The 21,028-nt window shown below is 40.4% G+C and overlaps 1 protein-coding gene across 1 annotated transcript in view; it reads right to left on the reverse strand.

The window, feature by feature from the left end:
- Positions 1-8,335: 8,335 nt before the first annotated feature.
- The window catches only part of LOC137503076 (uncharacterized), a 238,538-nt gene continuing 225,845 nt past the window's right edge, over positions 8,336-21,028 (reverse strand). Inside the window, exons 7-8 of the mRNA XM_068230516.1 lie at positions 20,186-20,268; positions 8,336-8,830 (exon numbers count right to left, since the gene is read on the reverse strand). Coding sequence (XP_068086617.1) covers positions 8,773-8,830; positions 20,186-20,268 — 141 coding nt within the window. The 3' untranslated portion in view covers positions 8,336-8,772. The remainder of the gene's footprint in view (positions 8,831-20,185; positions 20,269-21,028) is intronic.

Genomic DNA, 21,028 nt, shown 5'->3' on the forward strand with positions numbered 1-21,028 from the left:
AGATTCTAGGCGTTAGGGGAAATAAAACACCCTCCCTCAAAGTTTTTATTGGTTCGGGAAAAGAAACCCCTACATAGAGGAAAAAGAAACACATTATTGGTGGAAAATTAATTAAAGAAATTCGGGATTGGCTAGATCCAAACTAAGGGGAAAAAGAGGGGTATACAGCCAACTTAAACAATGACAGAAGGAAATTTAACAAAGAACAAACTCTTGAAATAAAAATTTCTCCAACAAAATAGTTCTTTAACTCCGCACTAGGTCGCACTATTGTTGATCTTCAGTAGTGTCCTCTAGAAGAGAAAGTTCACACTTCTTACTTCAAGCGAAACAAAAACACATCAAAAGTGACACAGTTCAAAAACTCAAAATTTTCCACGTGGTGACATCTTCTGAGAAAGTAGAGAATTAATAGAATAGATAAAGTTCAACCTTCCTCCAGAAGAGGAGTTTCAACTGGCGCAACTTTTAAATAAACAGAGTAGAGGTGTACCGCCCGGTACAGACCTCCCCCCCCAAAAGTTCCTCCAGGGGTGACACATGAAATCAGTTTGAAACAAAGTCCAAGTAATGATGTTGATATTAAGATTAATTGCGGAAGCATTTATAAGATTTTAGTAATTTGGTTGGTTTCAATTTCAAAATTTTGTTGTTGCAGGTGCAGTAAAGTCTTTCTGTTTGTAGTAGTTGAATTTCTGAAGATAAACCTTTAATGCTTAAAAGTGAAGAAAAGTTTTGCAATGTCCACCAAATATTGTTGTTAAATTCCCAAATGTAGTTATCTCTTATAGTAACTGTCCATGTAGTTGATGTTGATGAAGTTGGATGGCCGGACCGGCCGTTGCAGCTTGCGTCCAAAAGGAGGCCGCTCGGACCCCTTAAGTACCCTGAGATACCGCTCGCCCGCACTATGAGGGGAGCAGAGGTGTTGAAGTACGCCGCGCCCGCGGTGAACAGATACAGGCTGCGGGCATGTAGCAGGTCGTGCGCCGCACATCAGCCTTGGCCGGGGGGAGAGCTCCGGCTCTCCGTGCACATGTCGTCCTCGCTGGAGAGGAGGGGGCCCATCCCCCTCCCCAGTCGCTGCACGGCGCTGCGCGGCTGCGGGGGCGCTGAAACATTAAAGCTAGGCGGCAGAATTGTGTTGGACTATCATCTTCTTTGAGGGTACAGGCTTGTGGAGAGGTTGAGGGGCCAGCGGCGTGTAGATATCCATGGCATTTACTATTATGAAGCCACAGTGTAAGGTGAAGCAGGAGACGGGAGCGTGGTAATGGCCGTGGCAAAGACAGGATGGCAGTTTAATGGGTCGGGGCAGGTTTCACAAACATGCTTACATCTAAAACCAAAATATTACAGAAGGGGCAGAATGCCTTAAAAGTGAAACTCAAAACAAAAATATAACCTTCATATCCTTTCAAAATAATATGAAGCAAGTTAACACAGAAATTACACCGGTTTCACCTGGGACAGGTGAACTCTAAATATCCTCTCGGTGGCTGGATTACTTAGCAATAAGGTAACCGGCGTAAGAAAATCGAGAATGATACAAGGCCCATGAAATCTGGGGGCAAGCTTGCCCGCGGGAACAAAATTTTTGACCATAACCTGGTCACCTACCTTCAAAGTGGTGGGTCTCCGTCCACGATCATACCTTTCCCTAACCTTTTCATGAGACACTTTAAGATTGGCTTTAGCCTTCTTCCAAAGATCTTTAATGTTATCCGGATCTATTGTCTCGGGTAGAATGTCATTCAAAGACCAGAGGTTAGAGAGCGGCGAGTTGGGAACAAACTTGAACATCAAGGAAGCTGGAGTAAACTTGTGAGATTCATGAACCGCCGAATTCAAAGCAAAAGCTATCCAATGCAGGGACGTGTCCCACCTGGAAGGATCTTCATGATGATAGGCAATGAGTGCGGACCTGAGATTACGGTTAACCCGTTCAGCCAGAGATGGTTGAGGATAATAAGCAGATGTAGTTACATGAGAGATGGACAAGTCAAAACAGAATTTACGAAATAAATTAGATGTAAAAGCCTTAGCATTATCAGATACAATATATTGACACGGACCAAAAGAAGCAAAAATAGAATTTAAGCAAGTAATGGTTGACTGAGCGGTAGCCAGCTTAGTCGGAAATAACCAGGAAAATCTTGTAAAACCATCTACACACACAAGGATGAACTTGTTGGCATTGCCCTTTGACTGGGGGAAGGGTCCCACATAATCAATATACAGGCGTTCCATGGGGCGCGACGCTTGATGAGAAGACAAAAGGCCTACTTTAGTGGACATGGTGGGTTTACTGAGCAAACAAGATTTACAAGCTTTTACAAGTTCACGGATTTCACCGTCCATACCTTTCCAGATGAACATTTCACGAATCTTTTCACAAGTTTTAAAGATACCCAGATGCCCCCCCAATGGGGTCTCATGATAGTATTTGAAGATCATAGGTACAAGAACCGCTGGAACAACAACTTTCATCAACTTATCATGCCTCGAAGGGCAACATAGAACACCATTCCTCAGAACATAAGGGACAGCATGTTCCCCAGAAGAAAGGGTTTCCATTATAGGAGCCAGCGTCGGATCTTCACGTTGGTATTTCTCAATATCCCTAAAAAGCATGGGAGCATCTGTTAGGATGGCATTAACCTCGGATAGTATGGACTCGGAAGGTGATGAACTGTCGACCGGTTCGTGGGTTTCGACGTCGTTGTGAAACATACGGCTGAGTCCATCAGCAACAACATTTTCGGTACCTCTGATATGTCGTACATCAAATTGGAAGGCAGAAATACGGATGGCCCAACGGGCTATACGACCAGTACGACGCGGCCTACCTAAGACCCAGCTTAAGGCTTGATTATCTGTCTCCAGGTCGAATTTGACATGTTCCAGATAGAGACGGAACTTTTCTAAGGCGAATAAGACTGCCAACCCTTCGAGCTCATAGATGGAATACTTGGCTTCTTGAGCCGATAGAGTCCTAGATGCATAGGCGATGGGACGCCTCCCTAGTTCAGTCTCTTGAAGAAGGACTGCAGCTACAGCTGACGACGACGCGTCCGTTTGGACGATGAATTTCTTCGAGAAATCAGGCATAGCAAGTACAGGGGCATTACAGAGAGCTAATTTAAGATCTTCGAAAGCGGCTTGTTGAGAAGGTCCCCACTCGAATTTGATGCCTTTCCTACGAAGAAGGTTTAAGGGCGCCGCTCTATTAGCGAAGTTAGGAATAAACTTCCTGAAGAAATTCACCATACCAATGAATCTAGCGATACCTTTGATGTCCTTAGGAGGTTTAAAATCACGGATGGCCTGTGTTCTAGAATGATCGACAGCTACACCATCGGGTGACACAATATGCCCTAGGAAAGACATAGAGGGCTTAGCGAAGGCAACCTTGGACAACTTAACAGTTAACCCAGCCTTACGAAGGCGATTCAGAACTTCTCGCAGATGATCTAGATGTTCTTCAAAAGTCTCGGAAAATACGACGACATCATCCAAGTAGTGATATAAGTACTCAAATTTGATGTCGGAGAAGACCCTATCTAGTAGCCTAGTGAGCACAGCTGCCCCCGTGGGGAGCCCGAAAGGCACGCGGTTGTATTCGTATAAATTCCAGTCCGTGGCAAACGCTGTAAGATGTTTAGACTCCTCGGCAAGGGGAATTTGATTATAGGCCTGATTCAAGTCCAAGATAGTGAAGAACTTGGCCTTTCGAAACCATGAAAAGCAAGAATGAAGGTCGGGAAGGGGCACAGATTGCAACACCACCTTCCGATTGAGAGCCCTGTAATCAACGACAGGCCTGAAGCCTCCTTGGGGTTTCGGGACTAGAAAAATAGGCGAAGAATACGCTGACTTAGAGGGCCTAATAATACCATCCTTCAACATCTGATCGATGATTTCTTTCAGAGCCTTCATTTTAGGTGGAGATAGCCTATACGGTGGAAAACGGACAGGAATTGAATCCGTGACCTCAATTTTGTATTCAATAAGGTCAGTAACACCAAGAGTATCAGAGAACACCTCGGGAAACGACTGACACAGTTTCCGAATACTATCAGCCTGCTCCTCAGGTAGATGTCTAAGGTCTAACAACATCTCATCCTGGGTAGGCGAAATAGATGAACATGCTACAGAATTACACTTTAACAAGGGAATTCTACAATTGGACGCAAATTTGAATGTGCACGACCTACTCTGGAGATCGAGCACAAGACCAGTGTGAGAAATGAAGTCCGCTCCCAATATGATGGGGCAAGACAAACGCTTGGCCACAAACAATTTGATCTTCCATGTAAATTTAAAAACCCGAATTTTGACATGTAAGGAACCTAGAATTTCTAATGGAGATGAATTAGCCGAAACATATTTAACAGGAGATGAGTCATAGTCAGGGAGTTTACAAACAGATTTCAATTTAGAATACCAATCAGCCGAAATAATGGAACAAACACTGCCTGAATCTAAGAGAGCTGTTATAGGCTCGTTATTTAACTCAATCTTAAGAAAAGGAACAGGTGCGGGGGTATCCGCCGCAATCCTAAGACACTCTTTAGGGCATTCAAAAGATGAATTTGAAGGCTGGTCGTTCTCTGCATTTACAACCTGTTTACTAGGGGCTGAGTCTCGGGAAGATGGATTAGTCGGCTCAGCCGACGCCACTAGTCACTTTTTATTATTGGCATAGCTGGAATTTGCACCAGAAGTTGAGCAGGAGGGGGTGCTATTTGAGTTTGGGCAATTCTTGGCGATATGTGAGAAGGCCCCACACTTAAAACAGCCTTGTGATGACCCTGCTCCATTCCTTGTCCCACTTGACTTGATCAGAGGACACTTATTCCGCAGATGGTCAGGCGACCCGCAAGCATAACATTTACGGGGATTGACTGGTCGGCGAGGTGGAGGCCGAGTGTTACTAAAGGAAGGCGGGGGTTCTTTCGCGACACGCAAAGAATCGGCGTATCTAACTCCTTCCGCTGAGACTGCCAATGCTTCAAGTTCCGAGAACGTTTGCGGGCACGCCGCGAAACACAAATATGACCTATAGGATGGTGAAATACCTTCCACAATAGCTTGTACAATTTGATCCTCAGGGAAGTGAAGAGCAAACACCCTAGTATAAAACTTAATATCTTGGATGAAGTCTGCCAGGTTTTCATCCAAGCGCTGTACCCGATAATAGTATTTCTGAATAAGGGAGGACCTGGCCCTAGCCGGGATGAAGTTAGCTAGCAAATGGGCATGGAAATCCTCAATAGAAGATTGCTCAGCGATGGCTCTAACTATTTTGTCAGATAGAACACCAATAGCATAAGGATAGATAATTTGCAAAATTTGACATGGGGAAAGAGAAAACACAAGGGCATGATCCTGAAATTCCACTAGAAATCTTAAAAATGAAATTACGTCACTGGTGGTGTTGACGGAAAACTTAGAGATACCTCTAAGCAACATTGCCAATGGATGAGGCAAGCTGCTGAACCCAGGTGACATAGTCGTTAAAGGTTTCAATGGCAAAGAAGTTAATTCAGAGCGGATGTTACTCAATGACGCACGGCGTTCAGATTCGTTGTTCGATGGGGCAGAGATAGTTTGAGCAGCAACGGTTATCCTATTGACTTCTCCCTGAGGAGGCTCTTCCTCGTTACCTACATTCACCGTGGCGGGTTGATCAGTTTTGGGAGGAGCTTCGCCGGTTAGCAATTGAGTGACCTTATTAGACAATTCAGAAATAGTTTCAAGGAGCGTATTAGCTTGCTTCCTCTGAACGTCATTCACCTTTAGAGACAACAGATCATTAACTCTATTTGCAAAGTGATACAGCCTGCCTTGCACACGCTTAATTTGATTAGGAGATGGATCGTTTTCATCAAAAAAGCTGACTACCGATGCAAGCCCAGTAATGTTCTCGACGATCGTGGAAAGAGAATCATCAATTTCTTTCTCTCCCAAATTGGGGATGGAAATGGGCAAATCAAGGGACTCTCTAAGCTTGTTGGTGTCGATTGCAACCGTGCCTCCAGATTGCACATTTCTGATAGTTAACTCATATATCAACTCCTCTTTGCGCAAGTAGTTAAGGAGGAGAACATCGCGAGGGCCGGGCATGATGACAGAACAATTTTGAAAAACTCAAAAAATTCCAGCAACTGAGAAAATTGTTAGAGTTCGAATCAAAGCAATGTTTAGCCGTCAAAAGGGGCTAAATTGAGACCCATTCAACCACGCTCTGCTACCACTTGTTACCGTGTTTTAGCGGTAGGTAGAGGCGTAAGAAGGTGCGGGCGTGAATGGGTTTCAAACTACGGAATCAAAGTTAATGTAAAAGTAATTTAAAATTTAACTAGGTTATATTTTCTTTTCAAAAACAAAGCAATAACAGACATGGCAGGTACAATGTAGCAAAACAAGGGGAGATACAATATTTACAGGTTTTGGGCTTCACGCCCTGACTTCTGCGATCAGCTCAGTTTTACCACAAACACAAGTTTTAACAGAGGGGCAGAAAACCCCATTCATCCCTAGGAGCCCCTGGCTCCGAATTACACAGAAAAGCCTCCACGAGGCATATGACACTCCATTTTCAAAAGAGCGATCCGCTCTTAAAATTTAAGCCTCTCAAAGGCCAAACCAAACTCTACCTTCAAGCTGTCCTTTAAGGACGTATTCACAGGGGTAAAATACCCAACCTACAGAGGTCTATTACATGAAAAGAAGGTTGATTACATGACCTCTAAAATAACAATTTGAGAGGAGGCGATCTTGCACTCCTAATACACTTTGTTTTTTTTTTAAAACCTAATCTGGCTCTGGGCCGCTAACGCAAGGGCTAATCCCATACTACGGAGGTGACTTAGAGAAGAACACTTTACATTACATAAACGAAGAATAGTTGGAGAAAATAAGTTCACCTCAAAACAAATGTGAGTGGGAGCTCGAGAGGGTTAGCACTCTCTATCCCAATATGTAGCTTTACAAGAAAAAGATGAAAAGAGTAATTACATTTTAGGAAAAGGTTACATGATGGAAATGCTTTGAACCCGCCGCGAGTGTTAAACTGCCGACCTAGCAAGAAAAGAAGTTATTAATAGGCCATTACCTGGTGTTGAACGGCTGAAGAAGAAAGAGGCGCTTCCCGCCTCCTGCTATGTACTTAATACACTGAAAGATGGAACAGAAGTGGCCCGGAGACCCCAAAATCAGCAGTTTATATCCTCTCGCGGAAGATTCTAGGCGTTAGGGGAAATAAAACACCCTCCCTCAAAGTTTTTATTGGTTCGGGAAAAGAAACCCCTACATAGAGGAAAAAGAAACACATTATTGGTGGAAAATTAATTAAAGAAATTCGGGATTGACTAGATCCAAACTAAGGGGAAAAAGAGGGGTATACAGCCAACTTAAACAATGACAGAAGGAAATTTAACAAAGAACAAACTCTTGAAATAAAAATTTCTCCAACAAAATAGTTCTTTAACTCCGCACTAGGTCGCACTATTGTTGATCTTCAGTAGTGTCCTCTAGAAGAGAAAGTTCACACTTCTTACTTCAAGCGAAACAAAAACACATCAAAAGTGACACAGTTCAAAAACTCAAAATTTTCCACGTGGTGACATCTTCTGAGAAAGTAGAGAATTAATAGAATAGATAAAGTTCAACCTTCCTCCAGAAGAGGAGTTTCAACTGGCGCAACTTTTAAATAAACAGAGTAGAGGTGTACCGCCCGGTACAGTTAGATTCAAATTATTATATTGTATACAATGTACATAAAACTTAATGATTTATAATTTGTAGATTTAGTTATAATCTACAAATATGGATTTTTCTGTGTGTCACTGTTCGTATTGTACCAGGAAATATTAAGGATATGGGCATAAGAATCTTGCAAAGTTGTGTATGGTCCTTACGGAGCAGGTACAGAGAGAGGTAGATGCAGAGCAAAATAATGAATAGAATTTAAAAAACTTTATTTATTCAGCTGGAGCATATGATGAATAAGTTCCCTAATATTTCTGACTCGTAGCATTAAATCAAATGAAAATATTTTCTGAACATGTTAATGTTGCCTGACTATTTGAAACAAAATCAATTTTTATGACTATCCTTAAACATGAAACAATTATCTTTCATTGAAAATCAATAAGTTCTTTCCTGAACAAGTTCATAAAGTTCTTCAAGTAATTGTTTAAATGACAGAAAATGAAATCCAAAATAACATCTTTTCACTTGAAAAAATGAATTTCCTTAGAGTCTACTTAATATTTTAACAATTTAAAATATCGTAAATTTTATCTTCTCCTGAAGTTCTGAGCTATAGTCTATTTTAGAATTGTCATTTAACACTTATAAAATGTAAAGTAAATTCCAATGAGCGAAATTGTTCATTGAATTATGAATGAAATCACTGATTCTAAAGTTCAACTGTTTAAATCTCATGTTTAGAGAGGCACTCATATCACTTGAATTATCTGGATATCAGGACTAGAAGTGTACAGAAATGCAGTTCAACGAACAGCATATGAAGTTCTGGGCAGCTGGTGTTGTGATGCCATTCCCATGGTACCATATAGTAACCATGTTCCAAATCCAACATCGAACTGCGTTCCACCTCCCATGTAGTAACCACGTTTAAATTCCATTAATCCACCATGTTCCAAATCGAACGTAGATACGTTCACTCATTTCATCATTCTTTTCCACAACCTGCTATTTGGGAGTTCCATCGTGCGCTCCCTTACACGCCCATCTGCTTCTTCAGATGCTAAGTCCATCTGTGCCAACATATCGGCTAAGGTCACTGCCATCACCAAATCTGTATAAAATATGACGGCGTGGTATGCTCTTCATAGCTATTGAACCACATGTAACATCAAATTGCCACATACTATTATTGATTTTAAATTCAAGCTTATATTATAAGGCATACAATCATCAAATAATGTGGCTCAATAACTTGCCACATAGAATCTTAGTACTGGACCATACCCATGTTTTTCTAACATCGTGATAATATCATAGAAAATAGATTGAGACAAAATAAATAAGAAAAAGTATACTAATTTTATAGCCCTACATTTAATACCACAACTCTAAATTTCTTAAACTTTGGGCTCATAGCTAGATGCTAGACAACAGCACATGACCATGTTTACACCATATTTCCAACTTGAGGTGAATATTCCGAACAGAGGTTTATCAGCCCCACACCTTTAAAATAAATGCAGTTGTTAGCAGGGTCTTGTGGATCACAGAGAGGTGAAAGAAGGTGCGGGCTGAATGGGTCTGCCTATGAAATTCAAAGATACTTTTAAAACTTTAAAAATAAGGGTTATTTTTCTTTTCAAATTTCAAAGCTAAACTTCTTCACTAGGTAAAGAAAAAGAAAAAGTCAGGTACAATAACCATTTTGATATAGGAGCAGAAAACCCCAAAATAGGGAATATCTAAGTTTTGAGCTTCAGGCTCCCAATTTACAAATTTACAACCTTCCCAATGTTGTGTTATTTAGACAAGGACAGAAATATCCCAATTCAAGAGCACTCTGCTCCAAGGGTTACAAATAAGGCCTTCTAAAGGCACCACTCAGTATTACACAAATACCTGAAAAGAGCTTACATACTCTCTAAATTCAACCAAGGGGACAGCGCTCCCAATTCCTCACAGCCAACTCAAGACAATTTTACATAAAACCTTACAATCTCTGGTCTCTCTAGGCATCTTGCTAATACAGGGGTATCCAGTACCCATACTACTGGGCCTTCGTGGAAATTAAGAACAGGTTAATATACTGGCCAAAACTCAACGTATGGAGGCATACACTTGCGCTCCTAGCAAACCAAGTACAAAACCCTAATTGGGCTTGCGGCAGTCGCTTAAGTGTGGTCAGTAACCAGTATTCGGGAGATAGTGGGTTCGAACCTCAATGTCGGCAGCCCTGAAGATGGTATTCCGTGGCTTCCCATTTTCACGCCAGGCAAATCCTGGGGCTGTACCTTAATTAAGACCACGGCCACTTCCTTCCCATCATCCACATAAGAAATATCTGTGTCGGTGCGATGTAAAGGAACTTTTTAAAACAATCGCAGTCACCTCAAGAAAAATTTAAGGAGAAATCGACAGGATAACGCAATCTCTATCCTGGAGTTACAGTTTAGACTTTATAAAATTTTACATGAAAAGGAAGAAATTTATATTTCAGAAATCAAACGGTTACATAGTTAAAGCTTAGAACATTCCCCTCGGGCAAGTTTGCGGAGATCGCTACAGAGATAGAAAACTGGTGGGCATTACCTGGGCTGATGTTCTGCCTGCCTCCTGTCTTAACACACACACTCAGTACTTAGACGATCAATTAGACAATGTAGCTTGAAAAAGCTGCGGGATGGTTCGAGAAGGCTCTGAACTAAATCCGGACACACCCTCTCATTTTTATTGGATAGTTTAAAAGTTATGAGGAACCTATTATTGGCTAAAAATTAATTACATAAAATTTCCCATTGGCCACAGTCAAAGCTGGTGGGACGAGAAGGAAGTGTTGCAAATCTTGAAATATCAAAACAAATGAAAGTTAATTTAGTTGAGAAAACATAAGAACACAAAATTTCTTTCAATCACTAGTTCTTCACAGTGCACCTGAGTGCATGACCACAGTTTTTGTAAGGACATCTATGCAGAAAAGTTCAAATTTCCTGCTGTACACCAAAACAAAATAAATAAATCCAGTCAGTTTAGAAAACTTTAAAAGAACAAAATACTCTGTTATTTATGAGTGACATCTTCCGATTAATGTCCCAACTTCATGCACTAGCTGTTTCAAGATTTGTATGAGAGATAGCGTTCTTTAAGGCGCTTCCTTTAAATATGCGGTGTTGAGGTGTAGTGTACCTCTCAGTACAGACCCTCCCTCCCAAAGGTCCTTCCCTGCGGTGACACAGTAGAACTTTGAAAATAAGAAATTTTTTAAATTTGGAATTCCATATTTGAGAATTTTCTTGCTGAAGGTCCATTTTTAGAAAAATAATTTGGAATATTAGTTTTGAAGTCTTGTTGCCATCATAGGAGTCTAGGATATGCTGATTAAATTTGATGGCAAAACCGGCCACTGCTGCCGATACCCTGATGTGGTCTTCTGGACCCCCCTAGTATCCTCATATACACCTCTCCTGCTACTATGAGAGGGGTAGTCATGGTGATGGTTGCCACAGATCAGATGAAGAAGTGCAATCCCCAAATGGGTTGGTGGTAGATTTACTGCACTTCAGCCCTTGCCGGAAAGATGGAGCTCCGGCACGCCGCTCAGAAGGAGACTTAACTAGAGTGGAGTGGGTCCTTACCCCACTCCTGTATCGCTCGCCAGATGTTGAGACATGGCCACTCACGGCTGAGAGGGCACTGAAACAATAATTATCTTAGCAACAGAGATTGTTCTGATGGAGCTTGAGAGCACAATATTAATTTTCAGGCGGTAGAGAGGCAGGCGGCTTTGATGGTGGGTGTGTATCAGCGGTGCATACATTTGGGGAGACGGTGGCTAGGTAATGACCACCAGGGAATGGACAACAGGAATAATCAGAGGGGAAGGTTGTACAATTCAGATTACGTACCATTTACATACAGATGTGGGACAGAAGGCCTCCGTGTTACCATTAAATTAATTTAAAGATCTTAGCCCCATCTTAAAAGAAAAATAACCTTCGACTCCTGCCAAAATTTAGTGGCTAATGTAAAACAACACTGAATTTACATTGGTTTCACCTGAGAAAGGTGAACCCTAAATATCCTCTCTGTGGCTGGGTAAGTAACCAATAAGGTGACAGGTGTTAGGAAATCAAAAACGAAGCATGGCCCATGAAATCTGGGGGCAAGTTTGCCTGCAGGAACAAACGCTTAAGTTCATAAATTGAATATTCGGCCCCTTGAGCCGATAAAAGTCTTAGAAGCACAGGCGATGGGTCGCCTTCCGAGTTCAGTTTCCTGAAGAAGGACAGCGGCAAGCGCCGGTGACGAGGTGTCTGGACAAATAATTTCTTAGAGAAATCTGGCATGGCTAATACAGGGGCGTTGCAAAGAGCTAATTTCAGATCTTCAAAAGCGGCTTGCTCAGACGGCCGCCATTCAAATTTGATGCCTTTGCTATGGAGCAAGTTCAAGGGCGTCGCTCTGTTAGCGAAGTTATGAACAAAATTTCCTGAAGAAATTCATCATGCGTATAAACCTGGCAACGCCTTTGCTGTCCTTAGGAGGTTTGAAATCACACATAATTGTGTTCTGGACTGATCAGTGGAAACACCACCGGGCGACAAAATATACCATAAGAACGACATGGAAGGTTTTGCAAAAGCTAACATAGATAACTTGAGAGTCAACCCAGCCTTACGAAGGTGACTGAGTACTTCTTTTAGATGGTCTAGGTGTTCTTCAAAGGTCTCAGAAAATACGACGACATCATCGAGGTAGTGATACACATATTCAAATTTGATGTCCAAGAAGACCCTGTCTAGCAATCCAGTAAGAGCAGCTGCCCCTGGGGGAGCCAGAAAGGCATGTGGTTGTATACATACAGGTTTCAATTCGTGGCAAAAGCCATTAGATGTTTTGATTCTTCTGCTAGAGGTATCTGGTTGTGCACCTGATTAAGATCAAGGATGGTAAAGAACTTGGCTTTCGAAACCATGAAAAACGAAAGTCAAGATCAGGAAGGGGTACAGATTGTAACACAACCTTAAGGTACATAGCCCTGTAATCAATCACAGGCATGAAGCCACCTTGCGGTTCCGGCACAAGAAAAATGGGAATGAATACGCCGACTTTGAAGGTCAAATTATCCCATCCTTTCACATCCAATCGATGATATCCTTAAGTGCCTTCATTTTAGGAAGGGACAGTCTATAAGGCGGAAACCTAACAGGGATAGAATCTGTTAACTCGATCTTATATTCAATAAGGTCAGTAACGCCAAGAGTACCAGAAAGTACACCAGGAAAGGACTGACACAACTTTCAAATACTTTCAGCCTGCTCCTCAGGCAGATGTCTAAGATCTAACTACCTCTCACCCTGAGTAGGCAAAACAGATGAACATGATGCAGAATTACATTTTAAAAGGGGAATGTTATGGTTATTAGCAAATTTGAAGGTGCACGACCTGCTCTGAATGTCGAGTACAAGACCGGTAAAAGACATGAAATCGGCCCCCAATATTACAGGGCAAGACAACTTCACTTTCCAGGTAAACTTCGAAATACGAATTTTAGCAAAAATGAAACCTAAAATTTCTAATGGAGATTAGTTAGCCGAAATGCACTTAACGGAAGTGGAGCTATAGTCCAGAAACTTACAAACAGTTTTTAATTTAGAGTACCATTCTTCTGAAATTATGGAACACACACTCCCTGAGTCTAATAGGGCAGTGATGGTCTCTGCTGCAATTCTGACGCATTCTCTGGGGCCTTCAAATGATAAATTAGAAGAACCTTGCAGAGTTTAACAGGGGCTGAGCCTTGGAAAAGTTAACGTGCTGACTCAAACGATGACACCAGTCATTTCTTATCATCAGGGGTTAGCGGATGTAACACCGGAAGTTGAGCAGGAGGGGGTGCTATTGAGATTAGTACAATTTTTGGCGAGGTGAGTAAACGGGTCACATTTAAAGCAACATTAAGATGAGCCTGCTCCATTCTTCATCCCACTCGATTTTATCAATGGGCATTTATTGTGAAGAGGTTCAGTTGAACCACAAGCATAACATTTGCGGGTGGTGAAAGATCAGCGAGGTGGAGACCGAAACTGTTAGAAGATGGATTGGGCTCCTTAGCAACTCATAATATGTCGGCATACCTTACTCCTTCAGCTGACAACAAAACTGCCTCTAATTCAGAGACGGTTTGAGGTCGAGAAGCAAAACATAGATACGACCTGTAGGGTGGAGAATTACCTTCGACAATAGTTTGCACTATTTGGTCTTCAGAGAAATGAAGAGCGAACACCCTGGTGTAAAATTTTATATCCTGGATAAACTCTGCAAGATTTTCATCCAATCACTGTACTCTAAAGTAGAACTTTTGTATTAAGGATGACATTGCTCTAGCCGGAATAAAGTTCGCCAGGAGGTGGGCGTGGAAGTTTTCTATGGATGATCGATCAGCTATGGCTTTAACTATTTTGTCCGAAAGGACGCCAGAGAATATTGATACATAATTTGATGTATTTGAGAATGAGAGAGGGAAAACACTAGCGCATGAACCTAAAATTCTACTAAGAACCTCAGAGAGGAAATGACTTCATTAGTAGAGTTTACTGAAAATTTAGAAATTCCCTTAAGTAACATAGCCAATGGAAGAGGCAAACTACTGAAACCGGGTGACATAATTGATGACGGCATAGGAGGTTGAGAGGTTTCAAGCACAGCATTATTCAAAAAGACAGGTGGAATTTGTCTAGAATGACTAGACTCAGTTTCCAATGGGGCACATGTTTGCTGAGCTGCCACTGATTTCCTACTTTCAACAGATTTACTAGAATCCTCCTCCATAGCCAAGTTCATCAAAGGGACGTGATCAGTTTTGGGAGCAGCAGCCCCAGACAAAAAGTGAGCAACTCTATTAGACATATCTGACACATGATGTACCAGATTACTAGACTCCTTCGCAGGATCCTCCTTTAACTTTAGAGACAATAGGTCCCTAGCCCTATTATAGAAATGAAACAGTCTAGCCTGTACCTCCTCTAGAAAAATTGAAGGGGAAGTCAAGAGGGTAATGCACTCTCTATCCCCGATTTACAGTTTAAGAATGAAATTTTACATGAAAAGGAGGAAGTTTATATTTCAGAAATAAAATGGTTACATAGTTAAAGCTTAGAAACTTCGCCTTGGGCAAGTTTGCGGAGATGCTACAAAGATAAAAAAAACTGGTGGCCATTACCTGGGCTGATGTTCTGCCTGCCGAATGATGAGGCACCCTGCCTCCTGTCTTAACACACATACTCAGTACTTCGACGATCAGTAAGACAAGGTAGCTTGAAAAAGCTACAGCTTATATACCCGAGGGAATGGTCCGAGAAAGCCCTGGACTAACCGGACACACCCTCTCATTTTTATTGGAAAGTTTAAAAGTTACAAGGAACCTATTATTGGCTAAAAAACAATTACAGAAAATATTCCATTGGCCAGAGTCAAAGCTGGCAGGACGAGAAGGAAGTGTTGCAAACTTTGAAATATCCAAATTAATAAAAGTTAATTTAGTTGAGAAAACATAAGAACACAAAACTTCTTTCATTCACTAGTTCTTCTGCCATGCACCAGAGTGCATGACCACAATTTTTGTAAGGACATCTATGAAGAAAAGTTCAAACTTCTTGCTGTACACCAAAACAAAATTAAAAAATCTAGTCAGTTTAGGAAACTTTAAAATAACACAATACTCTGATATTTATGAGTGAGATCTTCTGATTAATATCCCAAATTCATGCACTAGCTGTTTCAAGATTTGTATGAGAGATAGCGTTCCTTAAGGTACTTCTTTTAAATGTGCGGAGTTGAGGTGTACCTTTTGGTACAGTAACCATTGCCACATAACTGCAACAGACTGAGGTCATCTCGTGTATCCAACTGTACTCTACACAAATATCTATCTAGGATACTGGCAATAGAGTTTGATTAGGCAAGACAAATTCTAGGCTGTGCCTGTGCTGATTCATACCCGAGGGATATGTCATCGTTCACATTCACCTCATTGAGAAATCATTTCACTGTTCTCAAACTCGAATGGAGTCATCTAATTAATCTGACATGCCTTGGTTATCGGCTACATATTTCTCATTTCTCTCCTAACACTAAAAACAGATTTAAATGCCAATCTGTACCAACTGTTATCTTACGTATTTAAGTTTTACAAATTTTTTTTTTTACACAAGATTTCAATCGAAACAGTGCCCTTTTATGTCCACATACCAATACATGTATAATCGAACATAGGACTACTAGACTCAACTTGTCTAAGCGTTAGGCTGCCAGGATTTAATGCACCAAGGTTTGAAGTTATCTATGCCTACTTTACATTTTTAATGCTTGTCATATTGCCAAACAACAACTGCAAATGTCTGGCATCTGGGTACCAACTGTGATCACTCCCCGACTTCGAACCAACATCTTAACATTAACCCATGCCCATCGATTGTTAATAATGCCCTCACGTATGGCGCAAAAATTATATGCACCATTTCCTGTCCTTAAATCGGACTAACTCAGGGAATAGGTAGAGCGTGCAGTGCTGTCCAAAAATGGGATAAAGAAAATCTCTAAATAAACTTATACTATTGAGTATTTGGACAGGAGAACTGGAGGCATATCTTGAAATGAGAAATATATAGAATGGATTTATTGGTCCAAAAACATGAATAAGGTCCACACTAATTTCATAAGAACACGAATAAAATTAAAATCTCAACCCCAAAATGGCCTTAAACAGCGACACATGCATGAATATAAATACACGACAATAAATGAAAATCTAAGCAAATAAGCAGGCAACGACCCGAAAAACAAAGTTACAAAGTCTATTTACATGGAAAATTTAATCTCTATTACTTAATAATTTTAGGTGCACCGGATGAATAACAAAATCCATATTTTCCCTTTAGGCTTCGATTTAAAACCAATCATTTGATGTTCTGGGAATACTAATACATGAGTACATTATCTATCACACTATATTTACATTCCGACATATTCGGACACAAATAATAAGCACTTTGGCACAGGGGTGGATCCCTATCTAACTTATAAATAACACTGAATCTACTGTATGAGCCCGCACTTATATGCAAAATTATACCAGGTAGAACTGATTACCAACAAAATCAGCTATCAAGCTGATAAACCCATAATTAAATGACACAGGACATACAAACAACAGAAACAAACACATACATGGCACATACGTGTGCACATAATACATTCACATAAAAACATACTCATCACAGAGATATCGGACTACGTAGGCATGTGTCTGACTAGAGAAACAACAGGTCCACGTTTATCTCCTGGGTCAATCAGTTGTTGACAGGCAGGGATGAGTAGTGGTCAGGGAGACCCAACAGAATCTCATAAATTACTTTCACTCGACACGTTGAGCTGTCAGATGGGCACATACAATGCTGGGGAGCTTACACAAAGAGGCAGGCTTCTCAGCCGCAAATACTCCTCTAAGACGAGGAAACCAACATTCTTTTTCGTTTCTCCGCTCAAATGATGCTTTCTTAAGCAAACTCAACAGCTGGCTAATTAACGCCCATTTCAGACAATGCTCCCAGGAATAGCACAGCATTTCAAGCCATTCACTTTACATATCATTTGATCAATTCTGCGTTAGTTCCCAGACTTGCTTTCTTGCTAATACAAATGACCCTCTTCTGACACAATGTCACTGCATCTCTTGTAGTTACTGAAATTACACATATCACATGCACAGAATGTAACCTGAATATATTCATATATATAGCTGTCCCTAAATCAACTCAGTAGGCATATAGCAGGTTTGATTTCAAGGACCTCTACCCGATATATCTCTATGAAAATGACATGGAAGTAAAACAGGAATTACATTAAACAAGCACTTAAATCAAACACTAATAACCCTAACATTTTCCCTCTATCTCGTCTATCTATAACATATTCACACATTACCTGCAGTATGTCATGTACTCCAGCCCTGGCCAAGCATTTAACATGAAATAAACTGAAATTAAACTCATGCCATCTAGATGACAATTTAATTAAACAAAACACATTGAAAAATTTATCTATCCTAATGTATTAGTCTTTCCAGAAACATGAATAATTGTCCAATCCTAATGTATTAGTCTTTCCGGAAACATTCTTAAATGGGAATTGTACTCATAATTTGATACTGGTCGTCCTTCGCCACAGATTACATCTGTTCTGCATTATCACTGCTTAGCTCATCATGACAGTGGTGAGCGAAGGTTGCATCGTCTCGGTGTCGACTCCACGTAGAGCCATGGTGTCTTTCTCACGTCCCTGGAAAAGTCTGCAATGATGCTGTGGATTATGACCTCCCCTTCACCGCTTAAGCGTGCATGAGAACACAATGTTGATTCTAATGTTAGGCTACAATTGGCTAAGCCTATGCGCAAGTAATTAATTCCGACTCGATGTCATTAGATTAAGGGCCTGGGCCCAATCAACATTAGTCTTCCTTTCCAGCTCAGAATAAGCAATAGACTTATAACTCGCGAGCACGTACTGACATGAGATACCGGATAGTGTTTGATTTACACTTCTGCTTCACTCGCAGGTCACGAGCTGTTATAAGTCACAAATTAATGAAGTTAATGCATCCACACTGTACCAAACCGCACTTGGTATTTCAAACTACTTGAAAACAGACTAGGATAGAAGCAACTATCCTTTGAAAGTACTGCTAGAGATAAGCAAAATGTTAACTCCAAGCACGCACATAGCGTGTAACTGTTTTTGATCTATACAGAGAAAATTAACTCTCATGTACAACATGTGGTTCCCTGAAAATACTTCGGGTGAATGGGGCTGCTTCCTCCACCACGGGCGTTTAAATAGACACGCAGTCCTTTTGTGACCTCAAGTGAATCCCCGAGTAACAGAAGCGATGGCTTGTAACAGCTCTCTTTCAGCCCCAGTGGCTTTACTTTGCAATAAGTTTTAGTACCAGAGCGCTCAATTACCCACCATTTTCACACAGAAGTGAATGATAAATCTACTTCCACATTTTCATTAATTCAGACCTGTGGAATTTTAGCTTTGTGGCAAATATTTCTATCTAAATTCAGAGATCTCACTCCTGTGAAGATGAAGTTGGTCCACCTGAGTTGCATGTCACGGGGTTCCCAAAGTTCAAATATTACCTCCCCCTAGGTCATATCGGGTGAATTTGAAAGGTGGAGTGGGGTCGGTGTGCCTAGATACCAAGCCAACGGCTTGATTTGAATTTGAAAAGTTTGCTGATTGATCGATAAACACTGGGTGCGCCACACTTATATCGGCACTCACTAGGCTCCCTGACTTCATACCCAGCTCCTTGCATATGCATGAAATAACTGTTTCCACAGTGTTATAATTTATCATTTGAGGCCTCTAGGGAGTGGCTCAGTACTAAGTCTGTAAAATAATTCAATATCATAAATCCTTGACTACACCTTGAAATTATTAAGTTAGTATCATGCAACTCAAAAAGTTTTTAAGTTCCAACACGAGTTATTGATTTATAAGTCTTGTCAGAAACTTTCCCGTAGAGTTTGTATGATGTGATGTCTTGAGTTCGAACTTCGTGAACCTGTTCACGTGAGACAGCATGACTACACGACGGCAGTGAGTTGAGAATTGAACTAACTTGACATAGCTTAACCCCATTATTTTACACCAATCTGTCGAAGTTAGCTTCCTCTCCTCGTGGAAAAATCAACTCTCTCTGCCCCTGAATTACTCGTAAGTCCGTAGGCTGATATTAATTAAATAGCAGTATATTTGCCTTCAAAATAATGGGCTATACGATAGTGTACCTCATTTTAATGGGCTCCAAAGTTAGTACAATTTCTTCTAGTAGGTTCAATAATATCAGTTGGTGTTCATGTGATAGCTGCATCATGTAGCTTGCTTGTTGTATGCATGCCCCAGCCGTTCCGTTGAGCTACTTCGCATGCTACGGTCAACCCGTTGTGATGTCTTCCATTAAATAAAATTACATTCCAGACCATATAAAGTTCCTGGTACTGTATGAACGTACAAAGTTACAGAGACTATCTGTAGGGAATAGTTGCAGATGGCATTCCAGACGATAAGAATATGATGATAAAATGATGCAGTGACAGTTGCTTAAAGGTATTGTAAACAAACACACTTCAAAAATATCTAGCTTTACCAGAGATTCTTACTGTACATATATATTCAGTAAAACTACACAACGGAACATTCAATATGATCTTATAGTTCCTGAATGTTTTAGATAATTTTAACCAATAGAATTTTAAGATATTAGTGCTTAAATGTAACCTTGTAAAGAAAGGATTAAACTGATGAAAATGGCCTGTTTTTGGAGATAAACCAACCACTACTGAACACAACTGTGAATAGGTACAACCTATTCCATACTGTATAGGATTTGTAGTGTACATACTTTGTTTCTTCTTTGATGTACGGCAACAGCTGATCATCAGTATGTTCTTCTATGAATATTTCCTCCTTAATATCTTCAGAAGGCTGTAAGTAAGAAATAAGAAAAATAGAATAAAGAAGTAAGGCAATAAAAATAAATAGGCCTCAACAAGAAACCGCTGAGAAAATAAATTTCATAGTGGCACAAGAAGAGTATAATTAATTTACCTCCCATTTTAAAAATATAGGAATGGAAAGGAACATCAAATCAAAATTATTTTAAATGCAAAACAGGTGTCGACCTTGGTGGCAAATGGTTCACAAAAATACACCATTATCAAGCACTAAATTTTAAATGAACCGAGAAGACGAAAATTTCATTAAATACAGTATTATACAATTTACATTGATTTTTCTATTAAACACAGAGCTCATTCTTAATAAATTGTCATTATTTACAAAATTCAACTCATAATATCTTCTGTATTTACAAACATGATTAACTCATATACACCATGTGGAATTATTTCAAATAATATTACACAACTGTTATTAGATTGAAATTTACATTGCATTTATTTTTTTACACTTCTTCAAACCTAACTTGCATTATGACCTGTTGTGTCCTAACCCGAGTCCCTCATACCACTGCTTTTCGAAACTGATAACAGAGAAAAGAACGTGAAAAGGAACACACTGTAGGATAGCAGCAGAAGGGGTAGTATAGAAAAGGAGGAACATCTGTAAATATGTAAATTTAAAATTGCCTACACATTTGTGAATATTCGGCAGAGTATGTGTCCACATACATGTGGGGATGGAGGCACTTCTGTGTATGAGTACATGTATAATTTAAGGAAAATAA

Source organism: Anabrus simplex, chromosome X (assembly GCF_040414725.1).
Source record: "Anabrus simplex isolate iqAnaSimp1 chromosome X, ASM4041472v1, whole genome shotgun sequence".
NCBI classification, from domain to species: Eukaryota; Metazoa; Arthropoda; class Insecta; order Orthoptera; family Tettigoniidae; genus Anabrus; species Anabrus simplex.